Source organism: Mauremys reevesii, linkage group 9 (assembly GCF_016161935.1).
Source record: "Mauremys reevesii isolate NIE-2019 linkage group 9, ASM1616193v1, whole genome shotgun sequence".
NCBI lineage: Eukaryota > Metazoa > Chordata > Testudines > Geoemydidae > Mauremys > Mauremys reevesii.
In genome coordinates, this window is record NC_052631.1 from 13,776,486 (window position 1) to 13,801,290 (window position 24,805).

The window sequence follows — 24,805 nt, forward strand, 5'->3', positions numbered from 1 at the left end:
AGAGTTTTGCATCCTGAAATCTTGTAAATCTACTGTGCATATGGCTCTTTGGGGGCATTAAAGGTATTGCTACAAGCTATAATATAGAGCTGCTGTAAGATACAGAAATATATTATGAAGTATAGTGGCAAGGAAGTATCATATCAGTCTGCAGGATGGAGCTGCTACTTATATACGCTAGCAGCTCTAAATGTGCAAAACATAAAATTTAGTCATTTTTATACAGTTAGAAATTAGCATGCACAATGGCAGCAGAGTTTAGAATGGTAATGCCCACAGACCATCAATTATCGTGTTGTTACTGAATGCAACTATAGTATGTAGGAGTAATTTCAATTAAGCCTTAGAAAACCAGACACTCCATTTCTATACGATATAATTATATATTGGGCCTTATTCTAATCCCACAGTGGTGTAAATCAGAAGTCAGTGGGGATAAACCAGTGAAAGAGCAGTGTAAGTGGGGAGCCAGACCCACTTAGACTGCAAAGACAGCTCAAAGGTACTGGCCTAGATCTTGGCCTGTACTGCACTTACTTAATGCGATTCTGCAGTGACCACACAGCCAGCATAACCAGATGCAGGATGATTATGCTGATGTAGAGAGGTCTCATAGTGGTGTACAGACAGCATAGGAGATCTTAATTTACCTCCATCCCTCTGCCTAGGGAAAGTGGATGTGACTGTGGTTGTATAGGCTACTGGGGAACATTGGCAACCAGCATAAGTTAGAAGGGTTTAGGCTGCAGTCTCTTGTAGACTTGGGGACCAGCCTGGCCTCACTGAACCCACCTTTACACCATAGCTGCCTCCGCCCCCCCAACAATGCCACCATGGATCTGGGTCACGATGGTTTCCTGATTTAGTTGGTGTTGGTCCTGCTTTGAGCAGGGGGGTGGACTAGATGACCGCCTGAGGTCTCTTCCAACCCTAATCTTCTATGATAATACAATTTATTCTGCACAAAAGACCAAACAATGGTGAAAAAAGTAGTTTTCTCTGACACTGTATTGATGAGCATGATTGTTGCTAGATGCAGCTAGATGAGTATTGCAAGTTAACAAAATGTGCAGGGGTTGGGCAAAAGTTATGGTTTAGGGAGTCAAAGACCTTGTTTTGCGTCTGCTCTGTGGCAAGCAGAATGCCGGTTTATTTTTACCCTCAGTGCACGCTTCCTCCTGCATATTTTGCAGACAAAATTATCAAGCTGAACTTTAATAAACTCCCAAAGATACATTTGGTTTTTGGCAAAACTGAGATACATTTATTACATGATTAAATATTGATCAAGAGAATTTCTTACCAAAGAGTAATTTCTCTCTACAGGAGTGACAAAAACTGCTTTTGTGCCCAAATGAGTAATTTTAAAGGTATGTTGTTTTTTCCAGTTTTAACAAAAGAGAGAGTCCAATGACAAATGTTGTGGAAAAGTTACTATTTGAAATGTCCTTGTACTAGGCTAGAGCTCTATGTGTTAGCAGCAAACAATAATGTCATTATGCCCTAAAAATAGAAAAGCCGGAGTTATCATCTATCTAAACAGATGGATAATGCCAATTTGCTGTGCCAGAAAAAGCACAGATAGAAAAGAAATGGTTCATTTTATACGTGCACTGTATATTCAGGGTGCCCATTTCATAAATATCTTGCATGCTGGGCACTGCAGTTGACCCATTAAACATACCAAGTCAATAACCTATTGTTTACTATACGTCCATTTTGTCATTTTGATGGTACAGATTGAAGCATGACAATCTTCTCTTCTCTCTCCACTTCACTGCATACATGATTCTTTTTGGCTAATACCACCTCACAAAAAAGCCACTTAAATGTTATGAATTACAGCAGGTCTGAGATCTGAATGCTAATCCTATTAACTGACCTAGGAAATTAGGACATTGTAAATCTAGGTGAGTAGTGGTTGAGCTTCATATGATCCGGGTTATCCTAAGGTCACTTGTTACATTAAAGAAAGAGGTGACTCAAATGCTTGCAGAATTGTAAGCAAGCCTAATCAGGGTATGATAAATGCATTGATAAAGGAAATAGATGAATGCTGTCAGAGGTCCTTGATATTTTTATAAACATTTACCACTACTATCTAGGAGAATTAAACTACTTTGCATGCTTCAAACAGCACTGATACCCCAAGAGTGAGGGGATCAAATAGGGCAACCTGGACTGATTACATAACATGTAGCATAATGTAACCCCACAAAGCTGTTAAAGTGCCACAAAGTAACTACTAGGTACTGGGAAAAATTTAGAAGCCTCAGTATGCAGTTGTTAAGGCCCCACAAAAGAGGTTGTGAGTTGCATTTCCTGTATATGTTCTTACATTCAGGAAGATTAAATGAATGATCTTCTTCTGCCGCATTTTGATTTTGCTATTAATTTCCCCTCTTTACTTTCACTTTAATGTACTTTTAATTAGGCAATAATATATAATCTTCCATTCATTTATCATCTTTACTCAAATGGGGAGTGGGAGGAAGCACAGAAGGCAGCTCACCAGAGAGCCAGTGGTGGCACAGCGGAAAGAGACTAAATAAAATGCCATCTCTTGACAGTACCTTTAAAGGTTCATAAAAAGATAATGGATGTGCCTGTCACTCTGAGGCTAATGATTAACATTTTCCAAAGTTTTACTAGATATTAAACTATAAACTATAAAATAATTCCACTGTACAACAAATAGAGGAAAAAACTCTGTTTTTTTATAATCAAAGTTGTCTGTTTGATGTCTAACTATTGAGTCTGCTTATGCAACTCTCACTCATATTAAGTAGTACTTGTTGCCATGAGTAGTTCCATTGACTATTCATAGACTCAGAGTTTAAGGCCAGAAGGGATAATTAGATCATCTAGTCTGACTGCCTGTACGTCACAGGCCATTAATTTTCACCCGGTTACTGCTGTATTGAGCCACTAACTTGTGTTTGACCAAAGCATAACTTGCATCTTGACTCGGGTTCAAGGGATTACTTGCATGAGTAAGAAGATAAAAACCAGGGCTCACATCATTCCGGAGCTCGCTGGCACATCCTGGGGATGTGATGCACACACACTTCAAACGTCAGTACAAGCCCTGGTTTTGTCAACAGTGGAGTATCGTGCACCAGTTTGGTGCAACGGCTCCCACACTCATCTTTGTTGACACTGAAATCAATGCCACATTCAGGACTGTTAGTGTCTCTTTCAAATCAATGCCAACACTATGCCTCTCAGTTTGGTGGGCATCGTGCCAGCCAACATCAGATGAGACACTGCTGTGGTCTGGGAGTACAATAAGATCCTGGCCACTCCGGACCTGCTGATACACCAAGATCTCAACTCACTGCTACTCTCCTGACTCAAATCCAGGAAGCTTCTCTGGATCCATGTATCAACACTACAGGCCAATGGAAAGGACTCCAGAACTCGCTGGCTTGAATCATGGGCTGCTTGTGACGTCCCAAACAAAGACCTGATTAAAGAGCCAATGAAAGAAGTCCCGGGATTCTGCCTTCCCTGTAGGCAGTGGACTACGCTCAACTGCATTTGGACAACGCACAGAAGGTGTGGATATTTCCTCCACTAATGGGGGCGGGGGGGGGAGACAAAGACTCACCAGGTTGTGACTGTGGTGAAGTCAAACCATGTGACATCATAGACAATTGCTGCATTCAGGAGGGGGATCCACCTAGCTAGCCCAGAAGCATTAGAATGGCTTTTAAGTCTTAAGATTCAGTTATAATCCCAACCCAATGCTTTTCAAATGTCATACAAAAGAAGAAGCTTATGGGTTGCAAAAGTGCACTACTGCTACAATATTTGCTACATTTTTATAAATGATTAAGTGACTTAAGAGCCAGATTTTCAAAAGGCATCTAGCAGGATTTTCTAAGCAGGTTAGGCAATCAATTGGAATTGGGCACCTACCATGCTTAGATGTTTTTTAAAACCCCATTACCTGATGATTGGTATCTTTAGGCATCTAAATACCTGGAGGATCTGGTCCTTAGGCATTTAACTCCTATTGAGAATTAGGTGCTTAAATATTATGGAAGATGTGGACCTAAGTCACTTTTTCAAAAACAGCATTACATTAAAGCCCACCAGAGAATATTTAGTGTGCACCAACAGGGCTACACAGATCAGTTAATATGCAACACCTTAGTTTGCTTTACAGATATACACCCCCATAGTGTGCATATCTCAAACTGTACACAGGTCCTAAATCAGTTACATCAGGGGTCGGCAACCTTTCAGAAGTGGTGCGCCGAGTCTTCATTTATTCACTCTAATTTAAGGTTTCGCGTGCAAGTAATACATTTTAATGTTTTTAGTAGGTCTCTTTCTATAAGTCTATAATATATAACTAAATTATGGTTGTACGTAAAGTAAATAAGTTTTTTTAAATGTTTAAGAAGCTTAATTTAAAATTAAATTAAAATGCAGAGCCCCCGGACCAGTGGCCAGGACCTGGGCAGTGTGAGTGCCACTGAAAATCAGCTCACGTGTCACCTTTGGCACGCATGCCATAGGTTGCCTACCCCTGAGTTACATGCTTTTGAAAATGCTACCCAATATGCTCTATTTGGTATATGTTTTTGAAGCAAAAAATTCAATATAGAAGAAATTATTCTATCCACTATATCCAAATACAAAAGAGAGTAGGTCACACATACAAAAATTAATAATTACCCAAACAAGTGTGTCATCGACAGCTTTGTGAGTTAGGTTAACACTGAGAAAATTCAGGTCCTATTTGAAAATATTGAGAAAAACCAGGTATCTGTGAAATCACATTCTATTTAGAGGGGAAAACACTTTCAGTTAATTAAACTGATGGTGATTCTGAATCCGGAACTTATTTTAAAGCTATTCAAAATACATTTTAAATATTGTATATTGTAAGCTCAGCGATCAACCTTGTAACCCTTAATTCAAATGGATAGCCCTTAATTACGCAAGTTGTTTCTCTGGGGAAATTCTGGGTTTACTGAAGCCAATGGGCATGTACTCATGTGGGCCACAGTGAGAAAATAGCACATAGCTCTCTAAACAATAAACTACTGCCATTTTTCTTTAAAACATGCACCATTTGGTGTAGAAGCAATAATGATTTGGCAAAGCTAATACATTTTCCAAATGAGAATAAGAATGCAATTTACATTCATTTTATTAGAACATTTGCCACAAAAGCAGGCCTAAAGGCTTTAAATTTTCATCAACTGAAGTAGATTTTTGCTCAAACACATTATATTTTGGTTATTGCTGCATATTCCTACTTGAACATACTGCTGAAAAGTCAAGGGCTAGACTGCAAACTTCTTACTTACACTGCTAAGTAGTTACTCATGCAAACAGACCCACTGAACCCTATGGGACAACTTGCACAAGTAACTCCTCACCAATAGGAGTAAGAGGTTTACAGTCTTGTGCTCAATCATTGTTTCAAATGAATACGAACCAGACTCTGCCACCCCCCACCTCTCCCTCACACACCGAGTAGCACCTTCTTAAATAGTCCCACTGATTTTAATGGGACTCTTTGGGGAATAAAATGCTACACAACGTGAGTTAGGATGTCAGAATCTGAACCTAAATCTTTTAAAAAGTGAATTCTAATAGCATGAAGCCCTTTCAACATGTATCTGTACAGACAGTGCTCTTTTTTTTTGCCATCTCGAGTGCAGGAAACGTGACTCGCATTCTTATGTATTCTGTACTGATAGAGACTGAAATGGTGGGATCTACTGTGTAACTATTTTATTTAGCAGGTTGCATTTATTTCATACTTTTTAAGTTGCTGGATGCTCATCTACCATACAGAAACAGAGAGGAAAGTCAAAGCACAACCAATCTGCAAAGCCAGGTGGAACATTACATCTTCACAATATATTCTTAGCCAGGCAGTATAACTCCTTGAGTATAGCTGAAGGGGTACAAATTTTAAAAGATCACCTATTCAGTGCTCAAATATTTTTTCAAACACAAGGAACCATGACAAGATGGAGAAAAAAAAAACCCCACAGCACCGTACAGTCAACAAGCACTTTATAAAGAAACAATGGGCCATTCAGAGATTAAATAAAAATAAAGTGCTCCTTGGAATTGAAATACTCAGTCAAACCTTATTAACACCCCAACATTCTATATTTGCTGAGTAACCATACAGAAAATTAAGATTTCTAAGAGTTGCTCATCATTTTAGCAAGCAGAAAGGGAATTATAGACTGACTTTCACTGCGAGCATAAAAATGAAGATTCTCTGCTTGCCTTCTTATCAATATTTGTTTTATATTAGTAATTATTAATATACAAGCCACTTTTCAAGGTTCCATATGGAAACAATAATACAGTTCAGACATATACAATTAAGCACTATTAACAAAAACCTTTACTATCAACAGCAGTTCAATTTACCCAAGTATTTGGCAGTATTGTAGTCCCGGTTCTAATTATAGGGAATACCAGAAATAACAGTATGGTAGATGTTGATTCTTTAAGGATGCTCATGGAAAAAAAGAAGCCTTTTAAACAAACCTCCAAAATAGAATTGCTACATTTGTCCACCAGCTAGGATGACAAAGTCCTAAAGCGAAATCCCACCTCAGAGGTCAATGGCAAAATTCACATTGACATCAGTATGACCAGGATTTCACCTCTGGTGTATAGAATCTGGACTGGGTCCAATAATACTGCTAACTGTATGTCAGAGGTAAAATAGGTACAAAATACAATATTGGGACCAGAGTGTGAAATACTTTAACAACAAATACCCAGCTTTCAACCTATTTATCAAGGATACATAGCATTACCATGACATGAAGGATGGAAATGCATGACATTTTTCTCTCTCTCTCTCTCTCTCTCTCTCTCCCGCCCCAATTTTGCTGTATAGGTATAATTTAATTCTGTAAACCATTCTGGGATACAGTTTGTTTCAAAGTCACTGTACAGTACAAAATAAAGATGTATTGTATTTTATCATTCCCACGTTACCACGCATTAAAAAAAAACATGCCACACAGATTAAGAAATACTTTGGTAACTACAAAGACAGATGAGAGAGACTGGATTGGAGACCTGCATAGAAAATAAGTATTTCTCAACTAATGCAAACCTGTAACTGACCTGAAGTGCCACCTATTAAGAATGTACATATAGGAATGAAATTGCAGAAAGAGGAAAACTGGTTTAACTAATTAGTTGGCATTTCCATTATAACACTGAGTGTCGTAGCTAGTTGACTGGCACAATAAAACAATTCCCAGAAATATGAACGTCTGGAAGTTGGTATATGAGGAAATGAAAGAATATGCAGGTAATTCAAGCTAGTCAGACACCAAGGCCTGGTCTACACTACGCGTTTATACCGAATTTAGCAGCGTTAAACCAAATTAACCCTGCAACCATCCATACAACAAACCCCTTTATTTCGATATAAAGGGCTCTTAATATCGATATCTGTACTCCTCCCCGATGAGGGGAGTAGCGCTCAAATCGGTATTGCCATTTCAGATTAGGGTTAGTGTGGCCGCAATTCGATGGTATTGGGCTGCGGGAGCTATCCCACAGTGCACCATTGTGACCGCTCTGGACAGCAATCTGGAGTCGGATGCACTGGCCAGGTAGACAGGAAAAGCCCCGCGAACTTTTGAATTTCATTTCCTGTTTGCCCAGCGCGGAGCGCTGATCAGCATGGACTGTACAGGAGATACTGGATCTGATCGCTTTATGGGGAGACAAATCTGTTCTATCAGAGCTCCGTTCAAGAAGTTGAAATGCCAAAGCATTTGAAAAAAAATCTCCAGACAGAGGCCACAGCTGGCCTCAACACAGTGCTGCATGACAAGCGTAACGGAAAGCCAAAGAATCAAATGGACACTCATGGAGGGAGGGAGAGAGGGACTGAGGACTCCAGCTATCCCACAGTCCCTGCAGTCTCCGAAAAGCATTTGCATTCTTGGCTGAGCTTCCAATGCCTGAGGGGTCAAAAGCATTGTCCCGGGTGGTTCAGGGTATATGTCATCAATTTACCCCATGAAAGAAAAGGGAAACAAATAGTTTCTCGCCTTTTTTCAATGTCACCGTATGTCTACTGAATGCTGCTGATAGACGCGGTGCTGTAGCGCTGAACAGCAGCATTCCCTCACCTTCCTTTCCTGATGGTAGACGGTATAAAAGGCTTGGAAACCGTTCTCATCATCCCGTGAGTGCTCCTGGCTGGCCTCGGTGAGGTCAGCCGGGGGCACCTGGACAAAAATGGGAATGACTCCTGGTCATTCCCGGCAGACGGTGCAAAAGGATTGAAAACCATCCTCATCATAGCAACTGGGGGCTGAGCTCCTCACCCCCCCCCCTTTCATGTGTCATGAAGATTCTGTACTGCTTGGACTATAATAGCAGTGGGAGGCTGCCTTCCTCTCATTTTATCTCACTAAAAAGTCAATGTTTCTTATTCCTGCATTCTTTATTACTTCATCACACAAATGGGGGGACACTGCCACGATAGCCCAGGAGGGGTGTGGGAGGAGGGAAGCAACAGGTGGGGTTGTTGCAGGGGCACCCCCTAGAATGGCATGCAGCTCATCATTTCTGTGGGATCTCTGGGGCTGTGACACGGAGCGGCTGTGCTCTCTGGTTCTCTAGTACACTTGCCTCATATTCTAGGCAGGACTGACTCTATTTTTAGACAAAACATAAAGAAGGAAATGACCTGGGGAGTCATTCCCATTTTTGTCCATGCGCCCCCGGCCGACCTCAGCGAGGCCAGCCAGGAGCACCCATGACAGCAGCAGACGGTACAAAAGGATTGATAACCGTCATCGCCAATTTCCAATTGCAGACGGTGATATAGGGCTGGTAACCGTCTCTGCTACCTTGCAAAGGCAAATGAATGCTGCTGTGTAGCACTGCAGTACCGCGTCTGTCAGCAGCATCCAGTACACACATGGTGACAGTGACAAAAGGCTAAACAGGCTCCATGGTTGCCGTGCTATGGCGTCTGCCAGGGCAATCCAGGGAATAAGGGCATGAAATGATTGTCTGCCGTTGCTTTCATGGAGGAAGGATTAAGTGATGACATTTACCCAGTATCACACGCGACACTGTTTTGGCCCCATCGTGCATTCGGATCTCAACCTAGAATTCCAATAGGTGGGGGAGACTGCGGGAACTATGGGATAGCTATGAGATAGCTACCCACAGAGCAACACTCCGGAAATTGACGCTGGCCTCGGTACATGGACGCACACCGCCAAATTAATGTGCTTAGCGTGGCCGCGTGCACTCGACTTTATACAATCTGTTTTTAAAAAACAGTTTCTGTAAAATCAGAATAATCCCATAGTGTAGACATACCCCAAGAGATAGTGGATATTTAAATTCAGCCCATCTAGATACTATAGCGAAGGGGACCATATAAGTACATAAATAGATACCACAACCACACTGACAGTAAAACACATCCTAAATGTTCATAGCTTCTGCTAACAATGAATAGATTTTTCTTACGGGGGGAGGGATAGCTCAGTGGTTTGAGCATTAGCCTCCTAAACCCAGGGTTATGAGCTCAATCCTTGAGGGGGCCACTTAGGGCTCTGGGGCAAAAATCAGTACTTGGTCCTGCTAGTGAAGGCAGCAGGCTGGACTCAATGACCTTTCAAGGTCCCTTCCAATTCTAGGAGATAGGTATATCTCCAATTAATTACTTGTAACTTATTTGCAGGCATTTACCATTTCTGTCTAAATAGCTACCATGACAAATATTTTAAACAGGCCACAATACATTTAATATCAGAGATGCTATGGATACAGTGTTGAAGATTTGGATTCCACTGAACACAAGGGGGTAAGGTTAACCCATAGGCATTTCATCACACTCTACCCCATACACAGAAACTGTAGCAGAAAACAGAAAGGGTGATTGGAATAACTGTGATTAAAGGTTTAACCATTTTAATGTAAAATTAGCTGAATATACCACAGAGGAAGGTAAATGTTTTTAACCTGATTATCAAAGTCAATATCTTGCTAAATATTTAAAAGACTACTGTACAATTACAGAATTTAAGCACACCTACATCTGCTTTCTCAGCAGGGAAAACTGCTATTAGTTATTGCAATATAACCAGAAGGATCTCATTTATCGGCGTATTTCTCTCTGTGTGGGTGTATATACATTGGGTCTCTCACTCTTAGGAGATCTGATATTTGTTTGTAGTGCCAGTGCAGCAAGATGGAATATACAAAACTAGAAATCAGAAGTTTCCTGTTCTTACTTTGATCATTGCAAATATTTGCTTCAGGCCATTAGAAGAACAGTTTAGCTGTTTCTATGGTAAACTTTTCATTGGCTTGTGTAGGAAGAACAAAATGGGAAATGTAAATGAGGCCCATCACTAGCTCCAGAGAAAGATTCTCATGAATCATCCTTACATCCCCCAAGGCAGTTTAGAGATGAGGTGGAATAAAGACTGTCTGAACTATTTTTCCTTTGAATCCCATTAGGATCCTGGGAGGCAAAAAGAGTCCAAGATCTGTAAAAATAAACTAATGCTGCAGAAGAAAGATGATCATGCAATAGGCATAGGCAAACACTCTCTCTCTTTTGCTGGCACTGCCAAGGAAGACAGATGGTAAAGCAACCTGATGCAATTCACAAAGTATTGGCCCTTTCTAAATATTTCTTTTCAAATATGAAAAACGACAATTCAAGTATTTAAGTCGTTTCAGTGTGTTTTTGTAAGAGCCAAGGAGGACTTTTTAACCCATTCTAATCGCAAAACAGAGGCTCTTTATTTTCGTGTTTCTTTTTTAATTTAAGAAAAAATAAATAACATGCCACTACTTCACTTATTAGATAAAGATATTTAAGATATACAACTAAAGTTTTAAATTAACTGACCTCAAAATTTAACCTGTCTGCATTTTGCCCTTTTGCAAGTTGTACTTATAAAGAAGACATGAAACCTTCCTAGCACTTACCACTGGGATCTCCCTTGAGAGTCTCAGAAGTTCAAGGATATCAGACTTTTCACTTACCATCCCTCACCGGAAGAGGCTGATTGCACAGGACATGCATTTCAACAGAATATAAAGGCCACAAAAGAGATAAATGATCTATTCCCATTCAATGGTTCCCAAGCTTCCAAAGCGAACAGCTCTTCTTTCCCTCTTGTCATTAGTTAAAGAAAAATTGTAATGGGCTTTTATTCTGGAGACAGATTCTAGACAAAGGTAAAACTGAGCCAGGAACCTCATCAGGTTTCTGGTTTGTTTTAAATCTCCCTCTTCATTTTCATCATCTTCTCTTTATTAAATACATTTCAAGTTCAACTGACAACTAACATTTGAGTCAGGCCAGTGGGAGTGCAAGCAGATTTATTGTCTCAAGCTATGTTCACAAATTCTCAGAACACATCTCCTCCCCATTAGAGGAGATGAAACTCAGTGTAGTTTCACCATCCTCCCATGAAAAAGCTAGGGGAGAGCAATGTGGCCTCTAGTGAGTTCATCTGCAGCAGTCTATTATTGTTGGCTACATAGTAATCCACATCCAGATCTGTACAGCAACATTCCCCTACCACTAGTGCAGAGTGAGCACTGGAAAGAGACGACCAAATTATTAGAAACTGTTACAAGGTCAGAATGCCTAAAACTAATCTACAGCATCAATCAGAAAACTTTACAATAAATTTGTGACTTCTTTTGATACATAATTGTAGGAAGCATAGTATGATCCTGAGAGTAATGTAGTGCTGTTTCCTCAAAGCTTGTTGAACAATCAAAAATAGATTGCTCGGTATAAACTTCAATCAGTTAGGAATGAGAAATAAGATTTAAGTTAGATGTGTACTCAAGAACTAGCAATTACAGGAATATCAGATGTACATTATCCCTGCCATGTGTTTCGCAAAAAGCAGTAATTCAAAAGAGCTGGAATTGACCAAGAGCACAAGACACTGAGAAGGTACTGAATAAATAATAAACTGAAAAAGTAAAATTAAGCTGCTCAAGTTTACTATTGTTAAGAAAAGAAATAAGCTATTTAAATAAGTTAAAGGAATCAGCAGCAATATTACCAACTCACAAACAATTCAAAAACCATCTTTATATTGCCCTAAAAAGCAGGTGACTCAACCTGGGGATTGCAAAATGGTGTTGCGGGCTATAACACCTTTGCCCTTCCCATATTGCTAAATAGGAGGAGACCCTAGCTCAATCTTGGATAGAAAGGAGGGTGTCTTAGTATGGAAAAAAGTTGAGAACCACTGCCCGCAAAGCTTTAGGTCATGTACTTGTAAAAACATACCAGTGGGTCAAATTCTGCCCTGAGACTTTCCTCTCCTTCCTTCTTTCCTCCTTTTCCCCCCACCCCCAACCAACATAGCTTAATATGTTTATCAGTTTTTAAGTGTTTACATAGCTTAGCTCTGTCAGTGAGGTAGACAGTGAATGTAAGGAACAAGGAGTGAAATCATGTGGACTGCAAAGACTAATATTGTGCTGGACAATTGTTCAATGCTGAATAATATTCTTAAACAGCATCAATCAAAGTTGATATCTACTGCATTTATACCAAAAGACCTGTGTTGAGGAATTAAACACTTATTGCATAATAGTACCTGCAGCCATGTTAAAGGAAGAAAAAAGTAATGATGCAAGACAGAGGAGAAAACTGCATACTGGGTAAGTTCTTTTTAATTGCTGACTTGTTGCTGCAGTGGATACATAGTGGAGTATAACAGTCATTTTATATGCAATCAAATGTATTAAGGGAAGACTGTCAACTTGAAATTTAGTCATTTTTTGAAAGCTGACTTGAAAGGACAGTCATTTTAAGTATTACTGCAGTCACCGAGTTCTCTTTTCAGTTTTAGTGGTTTTACCGATACAGTTTACAATTAAAAAGAAAAAAAGTACTTCTTTCTTCATTGTTGTTGTCCAAAGGAACACACAAACCAGAGGGAGAACCAAGGAATATTTAAGTTTAGTAAGATGTTACTAGCCCAGCTACTAGAGGGATCAATGTTGAAATCTCAGGCTAAAATAGAATTATGCAAAGTAGTTCATTTTTTGGTACGAAAAACAAGATTTCCAGCATTGCTGTTACAAGTACAGTTTGGAACTAGCAAATAAGTAACAATGTATTAGACAAGGAACATTTATATCATTTGACAGCCTAGCCTAGTGGACTGGTACTCCAGATAAATGTAAACTGATACATCAGCGATGAGTGCACTAAAATAAATTAGAAAAAGGAAAGTCCATTAAGTGAAAGCTGATACAATATATTGACAATGAATGTGAATCCCAAATTATTGTACCAACAAGTCAGTGTGTAACTACACTGAAATAAAAGCAAACAAGATAACATGTTGCACTGCCAAAAGAATTGCGGACAAATTAAAACCAGGGTTGGACACTAAACAAAGAGCCAGATAAGCTTTAAATAGTACTGTTCTCTTTACACGTCAAAATGACCAGGTGCAATGTAAAACAATTAAAATTATACCAAGTTTCAAGAACCAAAGTTAGACAACGTCAAAACCAAAGGCAGGCAAGAATAACAAGAAAATCAAATTCATTGTCTTCCAATTCCCCAGTTTTTAACAAAAAAGGTAATCGACAGATGGCAGTTACCCAGGAGAGCCGGTAAGAATTAATGAATTCATGAAAAGACTAGGTGCATACTAAACACAAATTAAATGGGGACTGAGTAAATAATATGACCCTGGAATGGAAAACAAAAGCAACATGCTCGATAATCCCCAATAGCCTTTTCCTACTGCTAACATACTAAGAATATAGTTCACTGGCCTTGTTAACTAAACAACAGGTTATTTATCATATTATTTAGCTGCCAGTTTATCAAACCATTTGGGATATTATATATAGTGTCATGATTCTTTCATAAAATTACTGGTACACTATTGCAATATCGGTCTATATAATATCCTAGAATCCAATTCACATCATGGGTTTCAAAACACAAAATGTCAGCAGAAAACAATGGAAAAAAGTTATTTTGTTGTCTCGAGGTGTCAGCTCTGTCACAAGCTTGCCCATACTGAATGAGTGGCAAAATGTTACTTTAAGAAATACTTATCAATGGATTGTTTGGAGTCAACCTCAGAACTCTTCTTTATTTAAACCACCAATGTTAGCATACATCATTCATCTAAGTCAAAACAGTAGGAATCTACTCTCCATTCTGACTTTCTTATTCTGTCTAGAAAATGTTGGATTTACTTAACTAGACCAATACTTCCCACTTTAAAACCAAAGGAATCCAGCTACATCAAGAAAGCACAATGTCGTAAAAATGCCAGTTTAGTATCCCAAAATCTCTTGCTTCCTCAGAGGACAAAAAGCGATGTGATCAACAGAACATAAGCATTATTTCTAATCTTTTCCCTTCACAAACAAAAAATCCCCATTTCTGAATTAGCACTTGAATATTATAAATTCATTTTCCCTATGCAGTATGTACGTCTAATCAACATAATGTTAATAAACGACCAAAAGAGGCAACATGAACTCAACAAATCTGAACATCTGCATTGTATTTTTATATCATTAAATTGGAAGCAGAATTTCAGGTTACCCGGCATATAAAGGCAGAAATTTTGTTTCGGATCTACAGAATAACAAGACTCGTATTGGGAAAAGGCTTTTAAAAACAAAGACAAAAGCAGTTTTCTGAATATATTCTCATGAATAATATGAAGTGCAATGCAGATAGCAGGGATTAATTGAAATCCAAAAGCTTCTTACCAAGTACCCCAAGGCGATAGTTGACTGTGATGACTATCACATTGCCATAACTTGCCAGAACACTGCCATCATATAAATTTCCAGTGCCTTCCATGTAGGACCCTCCATGAATATACACCATCACTGGCTTAGGTCCCCCACTGTCCCGAATGTCTGGAAAAAAATATTGAGAACATTTTATCCCAAGAAAGTGGCAAAAAAAGATACATGCAATAATGTTTCTTAGTGAGGTTATTTTTCTTTTTCAGCGTGTGTCTCTCAAGCAATATATATTAATTACTGGTCTGGGAGAGGGCACAAGTGTTTGTTTCCACACTTCATGCTTTGAACAGACTAATAAGCCAAGAAATGTATGAACACATATAATTTGGTCACTGAGTTTGTTTAAACAGGTGGAATTTTCAACACTACTCATTTGGCCTAATTCTGCCCCCATGAAAGTTGATGGTAAAAACTGTCCACTGACATAAGTAAGAGCAGAGTTAAGCCAAAGATGAACTATTCTGAAAATCCCACCTACAGTTTTGTGCATATACTAACACATGTATCGTGTTAAGATGAATTGGATCTGGCCCTATGTCTAAGTAAGCGAAGTCATGTATTCTTTGCTGGCTTCTAACAAGGTAAGAGAACTAACTTGTAAAGGAGTTGCGAACATGCCTGAAGTTTAGAGTGTCAGACTTATTCTGCTGCTGGGGAAAATGGTTTGCATGCTTTAGACCTCAAATCAATACTATGTTGTGCCAGATGGATAAGGATAAGAGGATACTTACTTTTTTACATAATTGAGAAAGTATAGATTGGCCAAGATTTTCAAACAGAGTTGCATGAAATTAGTTTCCTAAATCCATACCCGAGTATCTAAATAAGTGGCCTAATTTTCAAAAGTACTGAATTGGCATGGAACTTCAGGCATCTCTTTTTGAAAATCTTGGCTTTTTTGTTTCAGAAGACACTTAATTTCAAATCTTGCCAATTTCCAAATGGTAATTTCTTTGGTTTTATAATCAAATTTTCCTTTGAAAAGGAAGGAGGTGAGAAGAGAAAGAAAGAAAATAAAAAGCTTTCCTCTCCTTTGCTGCTGTAGGTGATGATGGGGAAAGTCACTGCCTATGCACAACTATTAGAGAGACAAGGGGAGGTATCTTGTACTGGACCAACTTCTGTTGGTGAGAGACAAGCTTTCGAGCCACACAGAGCTCTCTCACCAACAGAAGTCAGTCCAATAGAAGATATTACCTCATCCACCCCCTCTCTCTAATATTCTGGGACTGACACAGCCACAACTATGCTGCATATACGCCACTATGACTGTATGGGGAAATACTGAAATTGACTATACACAACATGCTGCATATGCACAAAGTAAATAAATTGGGGAAACGAGGAACATTTTGTAACTCTCGAAACTTTCATTTATCTAATATTAGATGGAACCTATAACAATAACAAGCCATAACCAGAATGAAGTGTGATTTGTAAATTGATGTGTTCCACTTAAGTAAAAATGTGGATCTCTGAAGTAGAGTCAATTTTTTTCCTCCATGGTCCATTGTGGGGAAATCCATCTGACAAATTCAGCATTAAACATTCATTATGAAGTCACACTACTGGCTATTCTACTAATAGCTATTGGCTATTATGAAGCCATATTACTTCAGCTACTTGTTGAATTACAAATTTCATTTTAAAGATTCTTCTTAGTGGGTCCAATAGTCATGCTGGGCTTCTGTGCAGGATTTTTTACTAAATGCCAAATTTTCCCCTTAACTGTTTAAACTTGATTAACCATCATTTTCTCAGAAATGGGAGATATAAAATGATGGAAAGGTTTAAAATTAAATTGTTATTGATACGTCTGGATTAATGATATTTTGATTTGATCTGCTACCAGTTCACCATTTTCCATTGCCACAGACAGCACACAATGCTGCATTCTAACATGTCTCCAAAGAGATTATGAAAATTAGCAGACTGAAGAGGATGTTTAAAATTCCAGAGTAAGGAAAAGGGAGTTCTCTCAACATCCTGGCATAAAATTTGCTTTCACTATGAAAGATAACCATGTTCATTATAACAATATTTCATGTTTTCTCCTGTCCATGCTCCGTTTAATATTAGTGTGGAAAAGGCTATCTTAGATTTATGAGTTATTCCTTTTATTTTGGGCACACTCAGTGAAGCAGTCTTCAATAAAACTCTTCATACTTCTATCTTGAATCATATCCCAAATATGGCAAGGACAATGATGAGATCAGGCTGTTCAAACACAGGAGCTCCTTCATCTGTATTTGGTGACAAAGGCCAACACAGATGTTTTTGTTTTTATAAGAGCAGCTACTGTATAATTTTTGTGTTGTTTGTTTTGAAAAAAAATAAGAGTCAGAGTGCTCAAATTCCAGAGATAGGCTCTTCTATACTGCAAGTTCTAGAATAATCACTTATTTCAAAACAATTATGATGCTTAGAGGTGGCCCCATGAAATAACCCGCCCTTCACCCAAGCACACAGTAAATACTTTTGAATGTGCCACTCTCAGAGTTTAAAGTGAAGAGGGCACATGTTTAGGTTTCAAACTTGTGTAGAGCAAAGTCCTTTCAAATTCATTAAAGCATTTATTTCCAATGGCTGTTTACACACAGCCTTTGCTTCCTGGTTTTTTAGCATGGCTACAACTGAGAAAACAATGATAAATTATTAATCTGAAATCACTAAATGACTGTTCACAGCAGAAACTGTACACTGTTAATTGTATACTTGGAGGTAACACAGGGGGAGATTGTTTCAAATTCTTCTTTAATTAAAATTACATGGAATTAGAAGGCACCAACTGTGAACAGTAATGAAATTTTGGTAGCACTGTTCTGTTTATGTGGAAAATAATATTGGGGTATTTAGAGAAGAATGGTTGGATTTTATCGGAAACAAATGATGAACTATACATTCATGTGCAAAGCAAAGTTCAAGGTATAAAGAAAGGATTCTCTGATAAATTCAGCCTACATTATGCCTATCTGTGATTTCCCTGTAAATATTATGCTTGAAAAGGTTAAGAACAGGCAAGCACTGCAAATTATTCTCCATTTATCTATATGCCACATCAGATAAGACTAGATGCAATATAAATTTTCTACATGCTGCTTTGTCAAAGATCTCAACCTTGACTTAAGGATAACCACTTCTAGAAACTAAAGGTGGTGGTTCTGTGTCTCTCACTCTTGGAAAGGGAAGTTTAACAGTGAACAAGACCGAGCCACACTTTTATCAAGCTCACCTGAGAGCAAACTCGAGATCCTCAGATGAAATATATACTAAGGCTCTAATCCTATATCAGGAGACAAATAAGTTAATGGGACTCTGCACATGTGCGCTAGCAGATTCTAATGCAGGATCAGGTCCTTACCATGAAATGTAATTTAAAACAGACTAGAGACTGTTCAATTTTGAGATCCAATTTTGCATTTCATGTGAAGTCAGTGGGAATTTTGCCTGAACAGGATTGGGGTACTTTATCCACATCTGGGTGTAGTTGATAGGTGTAAACATTAGGGATAGAAAGGAGTTGTTTAAATGGGACAAGAGAATATTATTAACTAGAAGTGAATAATTTAACTGGTATGAAATTCAGAAAGCAGAAATGTAGGCTTTGTAGGAAGAATCACTACCTAACGAGTTCCATTGACCTTGAAATATGTAGCCAAGGAACTGGTGTCAGATCCATTGTTCGACACCTTTAAAAATTAGAGTGGACAAAGTAGTAAAAATATTGTGTAAGAATAAGTCTGCATTGGTATGAAGAAGGATTAAGTGTGGGGATTTTCAAAAGTTTCGGATTGGAGTTAGGTGCCCAACTCCCACTGAAATCAAACAGGACTTGGACACTTAACTCCCTTAGCTACTTTTGAAAATCCCATCTACATGACCTGACAGGTGTTTTCCATCTCTAACCCCTGAGCCGATATCAGCCCATTGTGCCAGTGTATTGCAGTGTGGTCAGTAAACCGCATGAAATTAGAATATCTTCAATTTAATACATTGCAATGTCTAGACAGAGGTCCAAATTCTACACTCAGGTATACCTTTGGAGCTTCTGTGAAATCAGAATTTAATTCGGAGTGAATCAGGGAACAGGTTTATCCATAGTGTACTCTGTTGAAGTCACCAGAGGTGGACTTGGCCACTAAGGGTCTGCTCTGTAACCCTTTCTCATGCTGAGTAGTAGTTACTCATGTGGGTAGTCTCAGTGTGAATAAGGCCTGCAGTATCAGGCAAGGCTGCCAGGAGGCAAGTGGGGCAATTTTCCCCGGGCCCCTATGAGAATATAATATTCTATAGTATTGCAACTTTTTTTCATGGAAGGGGCCCCCGAAATTGCTTTGCCCCAGGCCCCCTAAATCCTCTGGGTGGCCCTAGAATCAGGTCACAAGTTTAGTATTTCTACCAAGAGTTTGGAGTTACTGACAAGAAGTGTGAAAATTTTCAAAAGAAATGTATATGGGACATCTCTATTCAAAATCCTCCCTGACTCCAAACATCTCATTCCCTTCATTTATTCATACCTGTGTTTTGCCTTGATACCGTGATTTATTTGGTCTTAAATTGCCAACTGATAATGTCTAAGTAGATGTGTAGTGGGTACATCTGATATTTATTTTATTTATATGGCCTATGTAAATACATGCTCTTATTATGGTTTCCATCATTCTTTTAAAAGTCTCACTTTGACATTCTAGAGATATGTGACATTTTTATTTACTACCTCAGGTCCATTTGGGTTGTGAACATGTTATTGTTGAAAACTGTTAAGAAGATTTTACAAGCAAACTAGCTGCTCAGGAATCCATGTACTTCTTACTTAGCAAGATTCTACATATGTACTGTTTTAGCTATTCCAAAATAATTTTCTAACAAATTTTGCATAACGGCACCAGTCAATGCAACTATTTTCACAGTTTAAAACCTCCTTTGAAGTCATTTTACTTTGAGTTCAAATCTATGAGACACTAAATACATCTATAGTTATTTTAATAGTGTAAGCCAGTGTCACTGAAAATCTTATTATGCAAATTTCCTTTAAAAATAATCACATCTTTTAGATGTGTTGTCAAATTGAAGGCCTGACAGCTTGTGACCATTAAAGAATCTACTGCACTTTTCTTAAGAGTGCAAGTGTTTAATCCTAACCTTCTGACAAAATTCCAACTCTCTAATTACATTCAGCCTACCTAAATACCCCCTTAAATTTCAGTTGAATGTAGTATTCTTCTTCAGCTCCTATCTTAAGCTTTTGGGTCATTTTGCTGTATACTCTTGTTAAGCCGCTGGCTACATTTCACCTGAGAGGTGACTGTATTTAAGTGGTGGATGAAGTGATCCCTATATAGCAATTGCTGAATTTGCAAAGTGCTTTGAGATCCTTTTTGTATGAAAGGCACTGTATAAATGTAAGAGATGCAAACTAGTATGAAATGCAAGAGTTGTCATTCTGATAGGCCTTTCATATGTAAGCAGCAATATAAGGTTCTAATTAGAGAAGGACTCTGCAACCAAGTCAGTAGTAACTTATAAACTACTGAAAGATGAAAGTTAGGAGTGCAAAAACTGACAGACCCTTCACCATACTACCAATGGTTGGTAGGGTCAGAATAATAATGGCACCCAATAGAGGCTGTCAGAATTTTTACTACCTATATTTTGAAGTGTTAGCAACACCATTGTAAAAATTCAATGTAGAATGAACAGAAGCTCTCAGTCAGAGGAGGAAAATATTCACTGAAAAATTTAACATGCAAATACATTTTTTACTCTGAAATTCTGATGCTCATGGAATGAGAAACTAATATGCCTAGGTGACAGTGTGAGCAGGCACTGTGCTGTCTGTGTATATCAGTCAAAGACTCTCCCTCCTAAATTGCAACATTTATGCTTTTCCAGCCGGGCTGGAACTGTAATTATGCTGAAGCACGTGGTTGTTTTGTGAGATAGACAAATGTGTACTACTATATACTGTTCTCTAAAGTCAAATGGTTTGAGTCACAGCTACCCAAGAGACAGCCTTTCTTCTTGTGCTACCAGGGCAATAGAGATCTGCTGAAAGGATTGAGTTAGCAGTTCCCTAGCTTACTTTTAAAACATTAAAGCTGGTAGAGGGCTCTTCACCAGAAATACCCAGTCCTGGAATTCACTTCCCTTCTTGGTATAATAGAGCTTCAGTCTGTTGACTTTCAGAACCAGATGCAATGTCTAGCTCTTCTCCCAGACTTTGGAGAAAGTGGTGGAGAAGGGCTAGCCTTGGAGTCCTGGATTCCATTCCCTGCTCTACCATAAACTTCCTGTGTCACCTCAGGCAAATCACTTAGCTTCTCCATGCCTCAGTTCTCCATCTGTAAAATGGGTGAGCCGCTTTCCTACCAGGGAGGTTGTGAGGATAAACACATTAAAGATTTTGAGGTACTCTGATACGGTGGTGATGAAGTGAGACAGAAAGATAGGTGAGCTACAGAGTGTATAGGATTTCTGATGGACGAGGGGAGTCCATTGGTGACTGAGTTTTCATATGTTTGTACAGCACCTAGTACTCTGGGCCACAATTCCAGCTGAGGATTTTACTAAGAATTATTTAAATATATATGTACCAAAAATGCCTAATGGAGAGGTACTTTTTAATATAAATCCAGATTAAACTAAATTAATTTATGAAAAAATAGTAGGTGACTAGGATGAAAATATTCAAATCCTTTACATTTTTAACCCAAACAAGGTTTCCAGATCTGGGAAGCTAGTTTATTCACTGCCTGAGAGACTCTTAGTTTAACGTTATATCTACACTAGATATTTCTTACCCATTTGTCAGCAAAGGTGCAGATTCACTAATGCTATATACATCACAGGTGTTTTTACCACAGCTCAGTGGTAACACAAGTGCAGCTACCTTGTTGTTCAAAAATAGGCAAGAAAACATCCAAGTGTAGACAAGGCAAAACTTTTAGTACAGCTCTTGTGAGACAGATGCTGGCCTGTTAAGACATATAAAGTTATACAGTTGCAAGAATGCAAACAAAATGGGAAAGCAAAGAAGTTTACATAACTTCTGACTTTGAACACATTTTACACTCATAGGACTTGAAAACACCTTCATTTTTTAAACTGCAAATTTGCAGCTCATTAGCCTGTAATGTGCACTAGTGCCTTTGGGTCTCCTGAAACCAAAAATGAAAAATGATCTCATTAAGGCTAGCCTAATGGTTGTAGCACATACAGAAGACCCAAGTTTGATTACTGATCCCAGTCTCCTTTGTCCCTGGGCTGGCAACGATTGGGAATGCTGATGCTGTAGTAGTAACACATAGTACATGGGACTGGAGATTATTTAATACTGTTTTATGTTGAAATCTGCTGCTAATTAAATTGAGAGACTGACTCCATAGGGAGTACTGTGTGGTCCCTTAATCCAGGTGGCTATGATCCAGGCTCTTGGTAAGGGCTAATTGAGCCTCTAAAGAAACATAGGAAGATCCTGTGCTCTTTGCAACACACTATACTATACTACACTTACGTGAGAGGGACCGTACAATTATGCAGCACAGCCCTCTTTGCCATGGCCAGCCCAATCTGAATAGGGTATTTTTGTGTAACTTATTTATTTTTATATTTGTTTTTGCTACCCCTAAATGTTCAGTCCTCTGCAGATGTTTGCACTGACCACAAGTAACTGTATTGCAGAATTTGTCAGGGGAAATCTAGGGGTAAGGTTGGCACATGGTTTGATATATTGACATCTTGGGTAGCTTTTTTGGAGGGCAGGGGGAAGAGGAGGCAGTTCTTTTGTTTTATTTGCTTACCCACCCTGCCCCAAGTAAATTTAATTTGAGGTTTACGGGGGTGGGGGTGGGGGGGTATTTCAGTCCTGCCTGTGCAACCTAGACCATAGGGCCCTGGAACTGGAAAGTCCAGCCTAAGGAGATGAGGTCACAGCAGTGCAAGTTGTCTGCTACCTTACAGTTATCTGGCTGTGGAAGCCCAGTACCAAAGCATGCAGGAAATGCACCAATTCAGCACTTCTCCTGAGTATTCTCCATAGTGACTGTGGCTCGCCAATGGAATATATAGTTGACCTGTCCCTTTTGAAATCTTTGAGGAAGGTGGAGGAGTAAACAGTGTCTATCCTTGCCTCAGGATGAATCCTCCAGATCCATCTGCTCCCACTAGCACAGAACAGGGGAGTACAGTTTTCATCCCTGATGCCAGAGGGACTGAAATCCCAGTCCCATAAACTAAAATAATTAGTTATAGTTGTAATTAATTATCCCCTTTCAGTTCAACTTTACACCCTTACAACCTTTGGCTCCTCTCCTCAGACTGCCAATACTGGTGGTTATATGGACAACAACATGTCCACCAAAAATGGATGAGACCATGAAATTCATTTAACATAAGCTACTGAACTTCCATTTGATAGTCACTGCTCTGTCACTACCACTCTGAGCTGAATTTAACCTCTTGTCTAAATTTTCTGCTTTTAAATGTATCTCACTAGAGATTTAACTGTAAATTCTAAAATTCAAGCAACTATTGGAAAAGGATACACCACTCACATATTGGACCATCTTGGGGTCAAAAAACTCTCAGTCCTGAATGGGAGTTGGGCATGAACATGCCAATGGCACACAGACCTGAATGGGGATGGGCAACAACTTTATCTTTAAATGTATAGAAAGGTGTTGGGATAGGTGCTGCCAATCGAGTACCAGTGGCAAAATCTTGCAATACAGGTAAATGTGCTTGTGGCCAGAACTATTGGGATTTAGTTGCTATCTTTGCCCCTGCTAATAGTTTTAATATCAAAATGTATTGTTACAGGATTAACACAAGTGAATAAAATCAGATCAGGTGAATCTAAGCAAGTCAGGTGATACAATACTTATTTTTCTCATCTCTAAACAGAAGCTATTTGAAGAAAAATATGAGCATCCATTAATAGACTGTCCTCCTTTTTCTTTAGCGTTATTGAAAAGGAAAGTGGTAGAGCTCTGTAGTTACAGTTATTCTATCATTCATGCAATGGTACTTGACCAACAAGCAGATGAGAGAGGGATGAGGTAACAACATTGGCAGTTTCTAAAGAGCACCTCAATTTTCTCTTTGAAAATAAACAAAATAGGTGAGATCTAGAACTATAAAACTTAACAGAAATGGGCTACACTGCTTGAGAGAAATAGTCCTAGTTACCAGTGTTTGCATGTTGTTAGTTTCTAATATGAAAAAAAAGTCTTAGACTTATATGATTAATGTTGATCATTCCTAAACAAAAGTAATGTGTTCAACATTTTCATACTACCTATTTGTAATAGCGTTTGTTAATGTGTTCAATAACATCAGCCCAGACAACTGTAGATCTTTGTAATAGTAAAAACATAATGGACCGCTTCAAATTGGTGAAGATCTGCTCAACTCCACTGAATTCAATGGAATGAGGCCAATATACAGCAGCTGAAAATCTGGCTACATTTTAAGTGCCAGGCCTCTTGTCTGAGTGAGATTAGGTATCTGAGTTTACATTTCTTGACATTATAATGCAGAAGGGAAGGGTTTTTTGTGCTTTTGTACTGAAAATTCAGTTGCTTGAGAGACACTTTGTAAGAGCTTTCTAACATTTTCTCTTTATAAACACAGTATTTTCTATGCTTATCAAACTGGGATCAGTTGGTGAAAGAAATATCTTTGTATTTGGTGAAATATATAAATACAGAGGGTTAGAAAACATGCAAAAAGGTGTACAGAGAGACAAAAAAAAGTGTTAGTTCAAATAGTATGGACAAAATTCAGTCAAAAGGTGGGATGAAACATATCAAAAGTCCATTTCAAGAAAACAAAAAACCCTCGTCTTTAAATATTGTTACTTGTTTGCATAAAAATGTAAAACTTAACAACATTCTTTCTTTTAAAAGAATTAAAAATATATATATATATAAACAACAAGCAAGAAGACAAAACACATCAAAAATGGGAATAAAAAAAATCTTCAAAAGACAAGAAG

At 38.5% G+C, this 24,805-nt stretch overlaps 1 protein-coding gene across 1 annotated transcript in view; it reads right to left on the reverse strand.

Annotated features, from left to right (window-relative positions):
• NLGN1 (neuroligin 1) overlaps nt 1–24,805 on the reverse strand; it is a 457,546-nt gene that overhangs the window by 275,171 nt on the left and 157,570 nt on the right. The window contains exon 7 of the mRNA XM_039489407.1: nt 14,770–14,922. Within this exon, the coding sequence (XP_039345341.1) occupies nt 14,770–14,922 (153 nt within the window). The remainder of the gene's footprint in view (nt 1–14,769; nt 14,923–24,805) is intronic.